Genomic DNA, 18,006 nt, shown 5'->3' with positions numbered 1-18,006 from the left:
TAATGGATGGTCCATAAGCATTTGTCTCATTAAATTGAAACATGAAGCTGTCGCTGTTCCTTTCTCTCCATCATGGGCTGCCCTCCAGTCTTCCCCTGGTCAGAAATTAGCAAATTGAGGTAAGGAACCCAGGATGTTAGTGACACTGAGGATTTCTCTACTGCTTCACCTTGGTTGATTAAAAAATGCACCGAGGGCGGATATGACAGCAGGAGCACATGGGAACACAGGGAATATGGCTAGGAGAGAGTGAGTGACAGGACAGACCTCGAGAGGGTCACAGATATTGGACAGAAAGGATTTAGCTTCATGAAAATGCATCAATTTTACATGAATAGCTAAATTGAAGTGTAGAGTATCTTGTCCCACTTGGTTAAATGTGATAAAAAGAAGATCAGTGGACTTGAATGCATAACCATGGCCGAACACCACACAGCAAAAAGCACTTGTTCTTTCTACCTTGTCATTGGTATTGATTTGTGGTCGTTACTTAGAATGGAAACGTCTTGAAAAATGACCCAAGGGACTAAACAATGACCTTCTGAACTCTGTCTTAGCAACTGTTTAGAATAATCCTGCCGCTTCAGCTTCAGATGTGCTGACCTGGAGAGAAGCCAAAATACATCACAGGGTGCCTGAAGGAAACTGAATTCTTCCTTCACGCCCAGCACCGGGGAGCCTGTGAGCAGGAGGCATTTGGAGCACAGTTGGTGTCATTTCCAGTTAGAGACCAGAATAGTGACAATATTCAGTGAGCATGGCTAGGGGAAGGCATAGCACCAGTAAGCGTGACAGGAGCCAAGATACAGTCTAGAGATTGACACCTGAGTCTGTAGGAAGAAATTTAATATTTAGTGAGCAAATGTTAGGCACTTACTTTTACCTTTGTTGTCAGCTTTGAGGTTCACAGCAAATAGGGTGTCTTGGTTTGCCTGCGACTTTCCCGGTTTCAGCACTGATCATTCCTCATCCCAGGGAAACTCCTTAGAATCAAGCCAACCAGAACGGGAATATGTTTACTGTCTTTATTCTACAGGTGAGAGGACTGACCTTTAGAGATGCAAATAACTAGTCAATTGCAGAGCACAAGTTAGACGCAGATCATACAACTCTAAACTTCATGTTCTCGTTGTATGATAAATAAGTGCTAGGGATGCAATCTATGACATGGTAAATATAATTAACACGGCTCTACATTATGTATGTCTGTTGTTAAGAGAGCAAATTCTAAGGGTTCTCGTCACAAGGAAAATGTTTTTTCTATTTCTTTACTTTTGTGTCTATATGAAATGGGGGATGTTCACCAAACTTACTGTGGAAATTGTTTCATCATGTATGTAAGTCAGATTGTTATGCTGTACACCTTAAACTTACACAGTGCTGTATTGTATCAATTGTATCTCAATAAAACTGGAGAAAAAAATCATCTTCTCTTTTCCTCATCACATTGTATATGCTAAGCTTATGTTAAAAATATATTTGTTGGGGTGGGATAGGGAGGGTGGGAGGGAGACGCAAGAGGGAGGAGATATGGGGATTATACGTATATGTATAGCTGATTCACTTTGTTATAAAGCAGAAACTAACACACCATTGTAAAGCAATTATACTCCAATAAAGATGTTAAAAAAATATATTTGTTTATATATATAACACATGTATATATATATATTTGGACCTACTTGGGAAAGTTAACTCTATATTATGATATAACAAGCCTTGTGAAGGATAATTTAACAAAGGATCAAAGGTCATAGATCTGTGTCTGTTTCCTCACTTGTGAAAAGAGGATAATAATAGTGTCTGTATCATAGATTTCTTATGAGGAATAAATAATTTATATAAAAGACCTTAGAAATATGACTTGCACATAGTAAATTTACACATAAAGTAAGTAAATAATTTGTTTAAATACTACTTAATAAGTAAATACATAAATGCACATAGTCTGTGATTCTGTTGACATGGTAGGAGGATTTCATAGCAACTAGAAGAGACCATCAGAGTCAACATTGATTATCTGAAAAACCTTTCCTTGGAGAGAGACCATCTTGCCAGGTTTTCAAAATTTCTGTGAAGTAATTATAACCTCATCTTTAAAAAAAGCTCTACATTTTTGTATCTGACCCATCCCCTCTGTGGTTTAATAAGAATCTTTTCTTTAGGGGGATGAAAAGAAATAGTCACCATCTCCCCATGATAACAATTTCCATACACTTGGATATAGTTATTTCATCTTTGCATTCAATTACATTACTCTCTTCTCTTGTATTTTCTTTTCAGAGATTCCTCCTGAAGTTAGGTTTTTATAAGTTTTGTTGAAACTGTGGAGAGTTTATTGAATAGTATGGTTTCGGATGGCCCGTTTTCAGCTGCAACAACATGACTGTAGAAGCAGTGAGCCTGGTAGTCAGAAAGGAGGGCTGTGAATTCAAATCCCGATTCTACTGATAACCAACCCTGTGATTTGGGGTGAATTACTCTTCCTCTCCGTGCCTCAGTTCCCCAGTTTGTTAAATAGAGAGTTTTTGATGAAATCTGAATAAAATAATCCATACAGGTGGTTTAGTAAAACACCCGGAAGATTCCATAAAGCTTAGTTATATTGTCATTGTCATCCAAGAAGTTGCACTGTTGGCATTTAAAAAGAAGTTTTAATTGTGGGAAATCTCTAAGTCATTTATGTATCAATAATAACCCACTCTGCACCATTCTTTAGTAAACTCACTGAGATTAATTACTAAGGAACACTGGCTGCATATCCATTTAGTTGCCTTCACCATCTGTGAGCACATTGGAGAAGGTATGAAAAATGAAAAAATTTAGGACAATGGAATTTTGGGTGAGTACGTATAAAACCGTTGTGGACAGCTGCTTTAACATAATCACTAAAGGCATGTGGGCTGCAGGTACAGGTGAGGTATTATAGAGCGTCTGAAATAATGCTGGTGCTGGAGTGTCATTCTTATTACCTCTCTTGTACATGTTTTCCCAGAAGGAGAAGGAGACAGAAAAGAGGCCTATTTAAAGAGTACTGGGACACACAGAATAGGGTAAGTTTTCTCAGAATTGTCATTTCCCCCCCCCCTTTTGTGCATCATAAATGTAAAGTCAGTCCATTTTGCAGTTAGCAATCTTCTTTTTTATTCTCCTTTCAATAACCTAACCAATGCAGTTGCCTGTTGTTCCAGTATCAGCTATTTGATGAAATGGTTATTTTCTGAACTAGTTTCCTATTTTTAATACCTTTTGAAACTGTTTGTTCTACATTCACATAAATAAAGAAGCAATTACACTAGATAATAATAATCAACATTGCACATTACCAAAATATGTATTAGTTTCCTAGGGCTGTAGCAACAAAATTACCACAAAGAGGGTGACTAGAAACAACAGAAATCTAGTCTCTCACAGTTCTGGAGGGTTGGAATCCAAAATCAAGGTCTCAGCAGGATCAGTTCCCTCTTGGGACGAGACTCTGTTCTGTGCTTCTCTCCCGGCTTCTGATGGTTGTTGGCATTCCTTGGCTTGTAGATGCATCACTCCAGTCTCTTCCTCTGTCTTCACATGACGTTCTTCCGTGTGTGTGTGTGTGTCTGTATCTCTTCTCCTTTTATAATGGAACCAGTCATATTGGACGAAGAGCCCACCTTACTTCAGTATGACCTCATCTTAACTAATTACATCTGCAGCAACCCTATTTCCAAATAAGGTCACATTAATGAAGGTCTGGGAAGGACAAAAATTTAGGGGGGATGCTATCTGACCCAGTACAGGGCATGATAATATTTTTATGTCGTGAGGTTATTGTGAGGATTAAATTAAATTAAACTAAAAGCATAGCAAGCACATAGAAGGATACAGTGCAGGATATTCATTATTGTTACGATGTTTGGATTAATGTATTAATTAACGGACGTTCAGATTATAAAGCTAAAGACCCTTTTGTTGGGCTGCAGGCATTGAGCGAGCTGTGACACTGTCCTCCTCATTCCACCTGCTCCTGCCCCTTAATGTTTAATTGACAGAGGAGAGATTTCCTTCTGGGTTTAAAGACACGAGGGATGCTCATTTTCGTGCTCATTGTCTCCACTATAGGTCAGATATTCTCTTTAACGCATACTATTCTGTTTACAAAATTTTACAATAAAACATTTCCCTGAGTGTTATCTAAAATTACATCCATATGTCTTCAATTTAATTATTTACCATTGAATGCTACATGGCCAAAACCTCCAGTACTAAAAAGTTTCTGACAATCCAGTGTGTGTGCTTCAAACTTCTTAATAATCTATGAGTTTAACTTTCTTCTTTCTGTTAGGTAGTTACTTTTTTGCAAAACAAAAAAATTTTTTTTCTGAATATCTCATGGTTTGCTTTTGGGCACCAAGTGCGAAGGCTGGAGAAGTCTGGCCTTGTCTGACCTGCCATGCCTGCACGCAAGGAAACTGTGTTCTGTCACATACAATTTCCGGATCCCTTCTCTGTCCTTAGCTGTTGTCCATTCAAGCCAATCCAAAGCCACATTTATTGCTATGAATTTCAGAGAAGGAAAGGCGCTTTGCAACTTCCTCACTAGGTATTCAACTCTTCCAGGCTTTTGCAGAATAATGATAATTTGAATGGTGATTAGAAAGATAGTAAGCTGGTCTGTGAAGTTAGACCTACTTGATTCTTTCGGGGTTTTTTTAAGACAAACTACGTAGAAAACAGTAGCACTTGAATTTTCCTTTTACTTTCTCCTCGCAAACACCGAAACCACACTAAATTTTCAGACTACTCACCAAAAGACCCCTCTCTCTCCCTCTCCTTCTCCTCCCTTCAATTCTGCCCCACCCCCGCTCTCTCTCCCCCTCTGTCACTTATGCTTACATATTTTCTGTCACACATACAGGTGGTCAAAGTGACCCAATTAAGGTAGAGAAGATTAATGACTATATAACATCATCTTGAAAGTGAATGTCCATTTATTTCTGTAATTTTTTTTTAAATTATTTATTTATTTATCTACCCTTGGCTGTGCTGGGTCTTCGCTTCTGTGCGAGGGCTTTTCTCCAGTTGCGGCGAGCGGGGGCCACTCTTCATCGCAGTGCGCGGGCCTCTCACTATCGCAGCCTCTCTTGTTGCGGAGCACAGGCTCCAGACGCGCAGGCTCAGTAGTTGTGGCTCACGGGCCCAGTCGCTCCGCGGCATGTGGGATCCTCCCAGACCAGGGCTCGAACCCATGTCCCCCGCATCAGCAGGCAGATTCCCAACCACTGCGCCACCAGGGAAGCCCCTATTTCTGTAATTTTTTAAAAAAATATTTATTTTATTTTATTATGTATTTTTGGCTGTATTGGGTCTTCGTTGTGGGCTTTCTCTAGTTGCGGTGAGTGGGGGCCACTCTTTGTTGCGGTGCGCGGGCTTCTCATTGCAGTGGCTTCTCTTGTTGTGGAGCACGGGCTCTAGGCGTGTGGGCTTCAGTAGTTGTGGCACGTGGGCTCAGTAGTTGTGGCTCGCGGGCTGTAGAGTGCAGGCTCAGTAGTTGTGGCGCATGGGCTTAGTTGCTTTGCGGCATGTGGGATCTTCCCAGACCAGGGCTCAAACCCGTTTCCCCTCCATTGGCAGGTGGATTCTTAACCACTGCGCCACCAGGGGAGTCCCTGTAATTTTTAAATTGTGTTCAGTTGCTCATTTTTAAGCCAGGACACTGTGTACTTTAAAAATATTTATTTTTCCATTCAACAGAAATTAATGATTATCCACTATGGGAAAATACTGTACTAGACTTTCCATATAAAAAATGCAAATAATGGTTCTCTTCGAAATAGCCTAACATCAGGAGAGGGAGTTTTACATTTAAACAGGTAATTTATATCACAATATATCAAGTGATAATCAAGGCTAGGTCTCTTGTATCTCACTCACCACCCTGCAAATCAAGAATGTAATTTCTCACAGAAGTTCAATACAGTGAAGAGAATGTTTCATGAAATTAGCTGTAATAGAAATTTGACCTATATCATGGTTGAACTAAGGAGAGATTTATGTTTTGAGTGTCTTTATTAAGTGCTGAAATGCAGTGAATTATTAACATCCTTTGTGTTTGTCTTTCTAGGCAACCAACAACTACAGAAGTCCTGTCCCTGCCAATCAACCTTCAGATGGTGCAGGAGAGGATATTTATGTCAACTACCCAACCTTCTCTCGTAGACCAAAGACTAGAGTCTAAGCTTTTCCCTTAATCTGAGCATATTAATGATGACTATTATGCACATGGATCTTTATACAATTTCTTCCCACTATTTAATGTCTACCTTGGATACTAGTTGACCGAGTTTATTTCATTTGACAGGAAAAATACTGCCTTACCTAGAGTGCATTCTTAACAGAAATGTTTTAGAAAACCTGACTCTAATTAGCTTACACATAAAAGGAAACTTATTGAATCATGTAATGGAACAATCAAGGGGAGAACAAGCTTCAGGCAAGGGTTATTTACCAGGGCTTAAATATTATGTCTAGAGTTAAGTATGGATATAAGACAGTTCCTGCATGTCCTTTCACAGTGTTGGATCCACTTCCTTGGTGTTAGCCTGACTCTCATTCAGGCTTTTCCCTTGTGTTTCCAAGATGACTGCCAACAACTCTTGGCAATTCATAATCCTTGTTTCTGTCTGGTAAAGAGTTTGCTCTGATAGAGCAAACACATTTGGTTACTTGTCCATCATAAAACAGTCATTATGGCCAGAAAGGATGAAATGGCTTAAGTCAGTTAAGGGCTCACCTCTAGAGCTAGGTAGGAGTGAGACCAAAGCACACTACTGGGAAATTCAGAGTTTTATTAGAAGAAGTAAAGGGGAGCCTGGAAGCTGGGCTGGTTGCCAACAAATGCGGACTGTAATGACCTTCCAAGACATCTTCTGTTAGCCAGCTAAAAAGAGTAGGAAGGCAGGTCTAGGTTAGCTCTCTCTCTTCCCACTTCTAGAACCTACTCTGTCAGCTTGGTCCAGAAGAGTACTTGGCAGTAGAATGACTAAATGGTCAAGAGGAAGATAAACGTGACAGGGAAATCTCTTCTTTTTCTATTCTCAAATAAATTCATTTCTGATTTCATATAGAATTTCACTATCCCTGGTTTAGCCTTATGAGCAAGAGTAGTAGATGATCCAACAATAACTTAATTTTTTTATATTGAATTTTTTATACTTTTGAGAATTATTTTTAATATATAATTTCTCTCAAAAGAGTCAGGTACCTAGACATTATTAGTTTTTAAAAAAATAATTATGTGAAATATAAATACAAGAAAAAGAATGATAGTTGGAAGTGGTGGTATAGGGTGGTAGGGTAGAAAAGAGAGGGGGAAGAGCACTGGGAGGGTGTAGGGAAGGAGGAAAAGGGATCAAAGAATAAGAAGGTACAAAGAAACTTCTGTTGCTTCAAAGTTTGGCCAAAAACACAGTTTGGCCTAATGTTATGACTGACAGGGCAATTAGAGACCATGCCTGCCATTGTCCAAATTCTAGATGCAGGCAACAATGAAAAGTATTTGTGAAACCCAATAATGGTCATGGTCACCTTGAAACCACAGTGGTTTGGTAATGACCAAATATAATGATCATTCGTGTCTCTAATACTCATCTTTAAAAGATTCTTATTTCTAGGCAGTTCCCTGGTGGCCTAGTGGTTAGGATTCTGGGCTTTCACTGCCATAGCACAGGTTCAACCCCTACTTGGGGAACTGAGAACCTGCAAGCTGTGTGGCACAGCCAAAAAAAAAAAGAAAGAAAGGAAAAAAAGATTCTCATTTCTAAAAGGTTCATCACAAAAGCTGTATTTAGGTTTCAAAGTTGGAGACTTTTCATGATAATCTTAAGCAATCCCAAACCAAATTCTCATATTGTCTAGACAGATTCTTAAGCTGTAATTTACAGTTTTAGCAGACCAGTGGATATTTTATGATTTTATCTTTAAACACATGCACGCCACATAGTGCAATTATCTGTGAATTACAGAAATTGTGAATGCCCCTACCTGTTTCAGAAGGGAAAAAGTAAAACCGACCACTCCCAGTTGTACTTACGTACATGCAATGAGCATTAGCTCTCATTTTTATTTTGTTTGCTTATAGATCTTTATATCTGGATTCAAGAAGTGTTTCCACAAATATATTTGTAACAAAGTTGGAAGGCAGTTTTACAAGAAAACCATCTACTGTTTTCTTGACTTTATCAGATCAATGAAAGTTTCCATGGCTGAATCTATCAATTTGCATGGTGAAGCAAACTTAACATCCTTTAAAAGATAAACGATTTCTTTTCCCTAAAAGTTAATAAAAATATTACTTTCTGGAAGATTCTGATAACCAAATCCTCAATGACTAATCTAGGTGAGGAGTAAAACATTTCTACCATTACAGTATGGTTTCAGGGAAGATTTTTGTGGCAAACCCCTTACGTGTTGCAAAGCCTCCAGAACACTTGAAACTCATCTCGTTTTCCATGGGTGTTTTAACCTTTTATAAAAATCTCTCACTCAGAATACTTATGAGAACTATTTACTCTGTCCCTTCTTTTCTATAAATTCTTCCTCTGCAGGGCTCAGAATTTTTTCGGGGATTTGGAACCTTCCTAAGTCCTGCTGCAATTTCTCTGATCTCCTCTACTGATCCTGCTACACTGTCAGCTGTTATGCTGATGAAATTCCGTTCATTCATTTTCTTTCTTTGGATATTCTACTTAACAAATCACTTTCATTGTAGTCTCTTTAATATTATACCTAACTTGCTGGAGTTGTGAACTCTACCTAATATATGTAAAAAACTATGCCTACTATATATATATATACACACACACACTATATATGGTATCTATAGTAGGTATATTGTATATATATAGTATGTGTGTATATATATATATGTACATACAAACACACATATATATATTTTTTCCCTAATCTGTTGTACCTACTATTCCAGTTGTTACTAAGGAAACAGATCAAAACAGATCCACGGAATGAAAGGTCAGACTTGAATTAAGTTATGTTTTAAATCTTTTTTGCAAGGTGTTATTTAGGAAACAAGATGCTTCCTAAGATTCTTTTTTACATATATAATCTATACTGATACATAATACATAATAATCTGTGTTTCCTTTGAATGCCCTTATTTTAGTATTTACATTAAAGTAACCAGTTACAAGGAATTGCTGTGTGATGACAAGGTAGGTAAGTTTGTTAAATGTCATTATAGAGTACACAGTTTTGTCAGGGAAAGAATACATCTTATTAACCTACAATGATTAGGGTACTGATTATATTATCATCAGAGAGACCTTGGAACATTATTTAAAAGCCTTTATGCATGCTGAGAAAACTGCCTAGGAATTTCATTAGCTGTAATCATGCTTATATGGGTGGGAGGCAGGTGGATGAGGTTAGCGCTTTCGGTTAGTAAATAGTCACATTTATAGAAAGTTTTAAGTAATTCCGTTTATTACTAAAATATTATACATATACATTTAAAATACTTTGACTATCAATTTACAAGATAAAGTAAAATAAAAATAATTTTAGTAGGTTTACTTTTATTGTAAACATCCAAGTTATGTTTGTTTATATAGAACTATGTTAAAAAAAAAAACTACAGCTACATTACAGCAATTTTCCAAATTGGTAGAGTCCACATCGTAATTAGAAATCACTGTAATCAAAATGCTTCTCCTTGATTTTTAATAACGTGCTGTATTTTGTACTGCTGGTGTGAAATGTCAGCAAGATTGAAGATACTGTAGAATACAGATGCTTATATAGTGAGAATGAAGGTGCTAAACAGTGAGTACAAAGTTTAGCTTCTTTCCACAGTAGAGATAAGAAAATATCTTTGAAAAATATAAAACAATATAAACATGTAATACCATTATTTTATTATCATCTTTAGTTAGGCCACTATTAGAATGCAGTGTCTAGAAAGTATTGACCTTCACGTGCAGGCTTTTTGCATAAATTAATACACTTTTCCACTAGTCTGTTCATTGGATTATTCTAAGTCAAGTCTCTAGGCTCTTATACATATATCTGAAAAGTAAAAATAAGGTTTTTTAAAAACTTTTCTATTGATAGTGATCAGATAGGTAGAACTATGGCTTCTAGAATTAACTGCAATGCTTTCTTAAAAAATGTTACAAGTCTTCAAGGTTGGATTACATATTATGTTTTTCAAGATTTAAAGCACTATGTTGTAAGGTGTTGTAAGAAAAGATCTAATTTGGGGGTATGGGTGACAAATGTCTGGAATAATCCCCATTTATTGCCTATTGTCCCCGTTTGAATGATAAGTAACATAGTCACCCTCTTTAGAACATTTTTTTCTGGTTTTATGTGTAATTTCAGACTTGGGTTTTGTAAGGCATGCAAATGTTTACCTTGATATACTGTATTCTGTTGTTTGAATGAATAAAATGTAGAGCTCCAAGATCGTTAGTTTCACTTGTTATCAAAGAATATTAGAAGATTCCTACAGAATAATATTAACATGAAGAGTTAAATGCAGAAAAAAATCAAACCAGTGATACTTTGTAGCTTCTATCTCAATGCAACATTCAGTTCATCTTATAAGTGCATGTAGTTCAAAGAGTCAAAGTGTGCTGTTCAAGGGTTTTTTTTTTTTTTTGCAAAAAAATAGTAGTTCCCTGTCCTTCGCATTTTCCCTCCATTGAGACAACAAATTTCACTTCTGATTATTTTTTCTACTTTTCTGAATAGTATACAGATATCATTGCTAGATTTTTTTAAATTTTAGACATTTTTTATTGATTTAGATGTCTTGCTCTCCACGAACTCACCACACATGTATACCTTTCCCATGTACCCATCCTTCCAAAATATTTATATTAAAATTTTGATTATTTCAATATTTGGTGTTTATTTTTAATGATCTTGCCAATACTCTTCTTAGTTGAATCCCATGATAAAAATGATTATGCATTCTCTCCTACATAACTTTTTTTCCTACCTAGAGTTAATAATTGTCTCTTTTTGTAGTTTACTATTTTTGTATTTACCATAAATTTATCTCAGACTCTTCACCAATGGTCTAAAGGATCTTTCCAGATCCTCTGACATGCAATAGATATTTAGGCAATCTCCTCCTCCTAAAAAATTACTCTAGAACGTTGACTTGGGCTGATAAACAGTGGTTCTTTCTGCATAGCTGTCATCCTGATGTCTCTCTTCATCCAGAAAAAAAGTAGAGAGAGGACAGTACAACCTGGAGTCAATCTGAGAAAATTTCCCAGTATAAAAGGATATGAGGTGCCAGATTACAAGTATTTAAGCAGTACCCAGAAAACGGCACAATAAGAAGCCTGTTATATTTGGGTTTGTGTCTGTAAAATTTGAGGGTACTGGTTTTAAGCATTAGAAGCAGATGCTGACTATGTTATAGAAAAAACAGTTAATTTATTTGAGTGATATGGGTGGCTCATAGCAGTTCCAGGACACTGATGGAACAAGTTTAGAAAATGGAGAAAAAGTGGCAACTCCAGTGGTCCACAAGCAGGAAACCACTTTGAGCTCTGATAACTTTCTTTCTTCACTCTTCAAAATTTAATCTCAACTGATTTTGTATTTTTCTGCTAATTCATTCTTAAGATGATCTCCTTCTTATTTAATCGCTTATTCATGACAACCTTTATTCCTGGTATTCAAAACTACTTATAGTGAATAAGACTATTATCCTTTAATCTGATGATTGGGTAAGACTGAAATCTCCAATTTACTCTCAATGTTACTAAAATTTCTTGCTACAGCTTTTGATGTGGCTTCAGTTGTGCTAATTATCTTGCTTTTAAATTTTATCATTTCTAATGAAGATCATCAGAAGCAAATTTTGATTTTGTTTTAGCTCCCATGATAAACATACAAAGAAATGTAATAGCTCAATAGCTTCTAGAGACATACAAAACTCTTCTAGCCTTTCTATAATCTTAGATGTCTGTTTGATCATCATTTCAATGGCTAATGAATAGCTAGCTATTATAAATTTGGGCTATTGACAAAAATATTGTTATATGTTTTTACTATGCACTATAATTCTCAAAGAAATTTCTTACATTATCCCATTTAATTTTTAAAACAACTCTAAGATATAGGCAAGTTAAATATGATTATCCAAATCGACAATTGAGGCAAAAAGATCCAGAGAAACTGTGTGCCAGATTGTGTTTTGTCCATTGGATTAACAGAGGAAATGTAAGTCCTGGAATCTCCTTTTTTTTTATGTGGTTATGGGTTAGAATTGGCTAAAATGGAACTTGCATGAGATGTGGGACACTGGGTATTGCTCTGTGTAGGTTATTTAGGACAATGTTGATGGACGGATGGAGAGGGTCTGGCACGTTCCAGCTTGTCTTTACCCCCCTCTATTGCATGTCCAGCTCTTCCTGACTGCTGACCCTGCAGACCAAAAATCACCCCAGATATTGCTACATGTTTGGCTGCAGAACCGCAGAGGCAATGGGTATTCAGTGGCAGCAGCTCCACAGACACCTCTTACAAGCTTCCCCTTCATAGCAAGGTAACAGGATAAAAGGTCAATATATTCTTTTTAAAGTCAATTGCTTTCCTACATACCAGCAATGAACAATCAGAATTAGATATTTAAAAATCAACGTCATTTACCGCAGCACCAAAAGTATACATATAAAGTACTTAGGTGTATTTTTAACTAAATATGTACAGGACCTGTATGCTTTGTATCCTATTAACTTGTTGTATTCACTTGTTAGTTTCAGGTTTTTTTGGTAGATTCTTTGGAGTTTTCTGCATAGACAATTATGTCTTCGGCAAATAAAGGTAGTTTCATTTATTGCTTCCCAATCTTTATGCATTTTATTTCTTTTTCTTGTGTTATTGTGGCAGCCTGGACTTCTAGCAAAATGTTGAATAGGAGTGATAAGATAGTCCATTCCTGCCTTCTCTCACCATTAAGTATGGTGTTAGCTGTGGGTGTTTTGTAGATGTTCTTTATCAAGTTGAGAAAGTTTTTCTCTGAATTTGCTGAGAGTTTTTTAAAAATCATGAATGGACATGGTATTTTGTCAAATGCCTTTTCTGCTTCAATTGATATGATTATATTACTTTTCTTTGTTAGCCTGTTGATGTGATGGATTACATTTCTGAATTTTGAATGTTGAACCAGCCTTGCATAACTGTAATAAATCCTAGCTGATAACAAAAATTATTTTTAGGCATTGTTGGATTTGTTTTGCTAATATTTTGTTGATTTTTTTTTCATCTAAGTTTATGGGAGATATTTATCTCTTTTTTTTTTGGCAATGTTTTATCTGGTTTGATATTAGGATAATTCTGACTTCATAGAATGAGTTAGACATGATTTCTCTGCTTCTGTTTTTTGGAAGAGTTGTAGAGAATTGGTATTATTTTTTCCATAAATCTTTGGTAGGATGGTACTTTCACTTTGGAAGGTTATTAATTTTCGATTCAATTTCTTTAATAGATATAGGGCTATATAGTTCATCTATTTTTCCTTGTGTGAGTTTTGGTAGTTCATGCCTTTCAAGGAATTGGCCCATTTTATCTGTTATCAAGTTGTTAGCATAGAGTTGTTCCCAATATTCCCTCATTACCCTTTAACATCCAATTGTTTCTTCAATTGGCTATCCGTAATGATGACCCTTCTTTATTTATGATAGTGGTAATTTTTGTCTTCTCTCTTTTTTTCTTGACTACCCTTGCTTGGCCTTACTAATTTTTTTTTTCTCTTTTCAGAGAATCAGATTTTGGTTTCATTGATTTTTTTCTGTTATTTTCAATTTCATTGATTTCTGCTCTAATTTTTATTATTTTCTTTCTTCTGCTTGCTTTAGATTTATTTTGCTCTTCTTTCTCTAGTTACCTAAGGTGTAAGCTTTGGTTATTGATTTTAGATTTCTCTTCCTTTCCAGTCTTGGCATTTAATGCTGTAAATTTCACTGTATCCCACAAATTCTGGTAAGCTGTATTTTTATTTTTATCTAATTAAAATATTTTTGGATTTTTCTTGAGGCTTCTTTGACTCATGGGTTATTTTAAAATGCTTTTTAAACCTCTCTATATTTTTGGATTTCTCTACTATATTTCTCTTACAGAGTTCTAATTTAATTTTGTTGTAGTCTGAAAACATTATTTGTACGATTTCTATTCTTTTAAATTTATTAAGGTGTGTTTTATGGCCCAGAATATGGTCTACCTCGGAGAATATTTCATGTGAGCTTGAGAAGAATGTGCATTCTGCTGCTGGATGTAATATCCTATAAATGTTAAGTAGATCAAACTGACTGATAGTGCTGTTCAAGTCACCCATATTCTTTCTGATTTTCTCCCTGCTTGATCTATCACATGCTGATAGAGACATGGTACAGTCTCCAGCTACAGTTATAGATTTGTCTATGTCACCTTGCAGTTTTATCAGCTTTTGCCTCGTGTATTTTGATGTTCTATTATTAGGAACATATAAGTGTTTCTTGGAGAACTGACCACTTTGTCACATGTAATGCCCTTTTTATCCCTGATAACATTCCTTGTTCTGAAGTCTGCTCTGTCTAAAATTAAACAGGTGCTCCAGCTTTCTTTTGATTTGTGTTAGCATGTCCTATATATCTCCAGCTATGGGCTTGGACCATGGTAGACATTGGATTGGCCCCCAGGAGCCCTCACTGTGGCCCAGAATGCTCTGGAAGTGTACACACTCTTGGCCCACACATGTGCAGTACATACCCCCACCCTGGCTTTGGTCAGTCCTGCCCCTGCATGTCCTTTGGCCCAGAGCCTGGTCCCCACAGCTGGCTGTGCCTTTGGGGTGAGACTTCAGCGCACTGTGATTCAGATTGAGGGTTGGGAGCCCTTGACAATGATTGGGGTTTGCTTGAAAGATGGTGTGGACCAGACTGCCTACTGACAAGTCTGGAATAAGGGCATCTGGCAACTGGGGCGCCCAGGTGTTTCCCATCCAAGGACCCTCCATCCTCTCCCCCACCCCTCACCCCACCCCAGGAACTCCTGAGATCAGGAGACCTCGGGCTCGTCTGGGATGAATGCTCCCGGCAGCGTCTCGGGCATTTTCTGCTGTCCTCTTCGCTGCTCCTGACACTGAGCACAGCCTATACCCCAGCCTCTTCTCTACCTGAGCCTCTACCTGGACCTGCACTTTGCTCCCCACCCGTACACAGCCACAGTCACAAAGTGCATCCTGAGAGCTTCACATGCGCCCCCTTCCCTTCCTGGGAGACTTCACAAAGAAGAAAAAAGGAAAAAATGTACCAAGTACTCCTAGGTACTCCTCAGAAAGATTTTCCCTCTTGCAGCTCTTTTGTCTGCAGTCTGCTGTGATTATACTGGACCCCTACTGGTGTGATGGCAAGTGGGCGGGGGGAGGGTGTTCTACTACTGTATGATTCAGTCTCAGCCTATGACTTTGTTAAGTTCACAGATGTTTCCCCGGCGGAATTGCTTTCCCTCTTGCCCTCTACCCCAATCCCTGGCTGCAGAGTTTCCAGTCTACTTCCATGACAGTCTGGCCACTGTTAACTATGTTATTATGATTATGATTTTTGTTTTTCTTTCTTAGGTGAGACAGGAAGGCTGCAGGAGCTGGGACTAGGTTTGAGAACTGTGCTCTGACGAAGTCCTTTCCTCTGGAGCGTAGGTCTTTGTTACTGAGAAGGCTCTTGGCTTATTTCGCAGTGGTGATGCTGCCCCTTCCCTGGCCAGATCCATGAGGGAATCTTTCTTGGATCCTCATGGTGAGACTCTGGTGGCTTTCGGGGTCCCTCTTAGACTATGGTTCCCATGAGTTTCTCACGCTTAGTCCACAATTATGTTCAGCAATTCGTCCAGCTCACCATGTAGGTGTTCCTATTAGTTGATGGCCTCAGAGCTTCTGCTCCAGGTGAGGAGATATTGGTTGCTGTAGCTGTCTGGATGTGTCTGTCTCTGCAGATTTTGCAGTGGAGGTTTGCCTTGTGACCTCAGTTCTCTGATAGATCCAAGGAAAGTCACTGATTTTTAGTCTGTTCAGCTTTTTCGTGTTGTAATCATGGCCACTGCCAAGCTCTTTCTATGTTGGCATTAAACCTGGAAGTCCTTCCCCACGTACTTTTAGTATATGTATTTTCTACTGTCTTGGTTTCTGGCCTGTTTCTTTGTCCTGATTTTGTGATGCTTCACTAGGGTGGCCTGACACTGGATTCCGACCCGTCTGACTCTCTCTGTTCCATACTTATTTTTGTCCCACTTTCATGGGCCACAGATCCACATGACAAAATAGTTATTGTCTATGCAAATTGAGCACAAATAAAATGTAGAATACAATCTGAAGATTTGTATGAGATCATACGATCATACTGAGTTTCCCTGACTGTTCAGATCAACATCAGGCCTTATAAAATTTTTAGTCCAAAAAGAAGCAAAAGGTAGTAAAGAGACATACCATCTCAAGCCACAAGAAGACAATAATGTGTCAAGTCTACGCAGTCAGCAAAAACTAAGTCAGAGGAACTGTCAGTAACACCCATCCATCCCAGAATACAGTCTGAGGCACCAGACTTCATGACTTTTTTTGGATGCTGCTAAAATGGAATAAATGCAAGTCGAAGGAAAGTGTTTCCCTGGTTACATGTATTCAGTATAAATTTATTTTAAGGATTAGTTGCACAGAAGGTAAATGAGAATCAGAAGAATGCATGGGTAAGAGGAAACAAGACAGTAACAGCATGATCAGGGTGTATACATACATATGAATGTTAGGCTTCAATGGAAGAAAACACACAATGCAAAGCAAGATAAACAAAACAGAATGGCAACTTGAGAAAGGAGGTCCACACATCCTGAGGGCCCGTTACACAGTGCTAGTTAGTTATATGCTTTCATAAATGTGTGAAAGAGTCACTTTAACATGAACAATGGACCCAAGTCAGAGTGGCCCTCTAGCTTCTTCACTCCATATGGCCATAAACCAAAATATTGCAAAGCTTTTCTAAATAGATCATTGAACAATTTCTTCTAAAACTCTAAACTCTTTGTCTTTACATGTTAATAGAAGCAGTGTTGAAGTTGAATATTTCTATTAAGTTAGACTAAGAAACAACCCATTACTGCCCAAGACCTGTTACCATCACTTCCAGATTAGGGAACAACGTTAATAATAACCACCAGTTATTATTGTAAGAATCCCATGTCATTTAAGCTTCAAGAAAAGATGGTGTCTAGACAGGAACCAAAAAAGACAAAGATGATCTCTTTTACTCGAGTTCTTAGCAGTGACCTGAATTATTTGAGAGCTCATAATGTTCTGATACATTAAAAATAATGCCCCAAACTCTACAACACACAGTTAAGTATAACATATAAATGTTATTGTTTAAAATATCAAACATCATAATATAACATCTCTTTTGGGGAATAGTGCCTCTTGGATATGTATACATTTTACATCTCTATTGAAGAGTTGGAAAGGACAAATGTCACACGAAGGATGGAATAATTACATTTTGTTCACGTATGTAGTGAATAGTTTGTACTATATGCAATGTTGATTTTACCTGAGATATCAGATATCACCACCAATCAGTCTAAGTTGTGTACAATATTAAAAGTAGCAGTGGACAATCTTTCCTATATAATACCTAGTCATCCCACTTACAATTTCTAAATTTATGATGATTCATTTTAGTTATATTTCTTAGCGCTCTCAATGGTCCATGCAATTTAGAATTTAGAATGCCAGCCTCTCTCAGTATTGAGAAAGAGGGCCAGATGGTGGGGAAGGAGGGTGGGGTGCGGAGCTGAGCAGAACATTCACAATACATCCTTTGCGGCATTTTTACTTTAGATGATTTTGCTGACAGTGAGGTGGCTGTAGTTAGAGTGAGTGAAATGGATTAGTTCTGCTAATGGCCTTAATATTTATTGTTTTGGACATCAGGCTCTATCTATTTAGGTCTCTGAAATAGAATTACATTTGTT

The 18,006-nt window shown here is 37.5% G+C and overlaps 1 protein-coding gene across 1 annotated transcript in view; it reads left to right on the top strand.

Annotated features, from left to right (window-relative positions):
* Positions 1-7,231, top strand: part of CD226 (CD226 molecule) — a 93,372-nt gene extending 86,141 nt beyond the window's left edge. Inside the window, exons 6-7 of the mRNA XM_036874121.1 lie at positions 2,996-3,053; positions 6,101-7,231. Of these exons, the coding sequence (XP_036730016.1) occupies positions 2,996-3,053; positions 6,101-6,214 (172 nt within the window). The 3' untranslated portion in view covers positions 6,215-7,231. The remainder of the gene's footprint in view (positions 1-2,995; positions 3,054-6,100) is intronic.
* The last annotated feature ends 10,775 nt before the right edge of the window (positions 7,232-18,006 follow it).

Source organism: Balaenoptera musculus, chromosome 14 (genome assembly GCF_009873245.2).
Source record: "Balaenoptera musculus isolate JJ_BM4_2016_0621 chromosome 14, mBalMus1.pri.v3, whole genome shotgun sequence".
NCBI lineage: Eukaryota > Metazoa > Chordata > Mammalia > Artiodactyla > Balaenopteridae > Balaenoptera > Balaenoptera musculus.
Note: the sequence above shows the minus strand (reverse complement) of the source record. Positions and strands in the feature narration are given on the sequence as shown.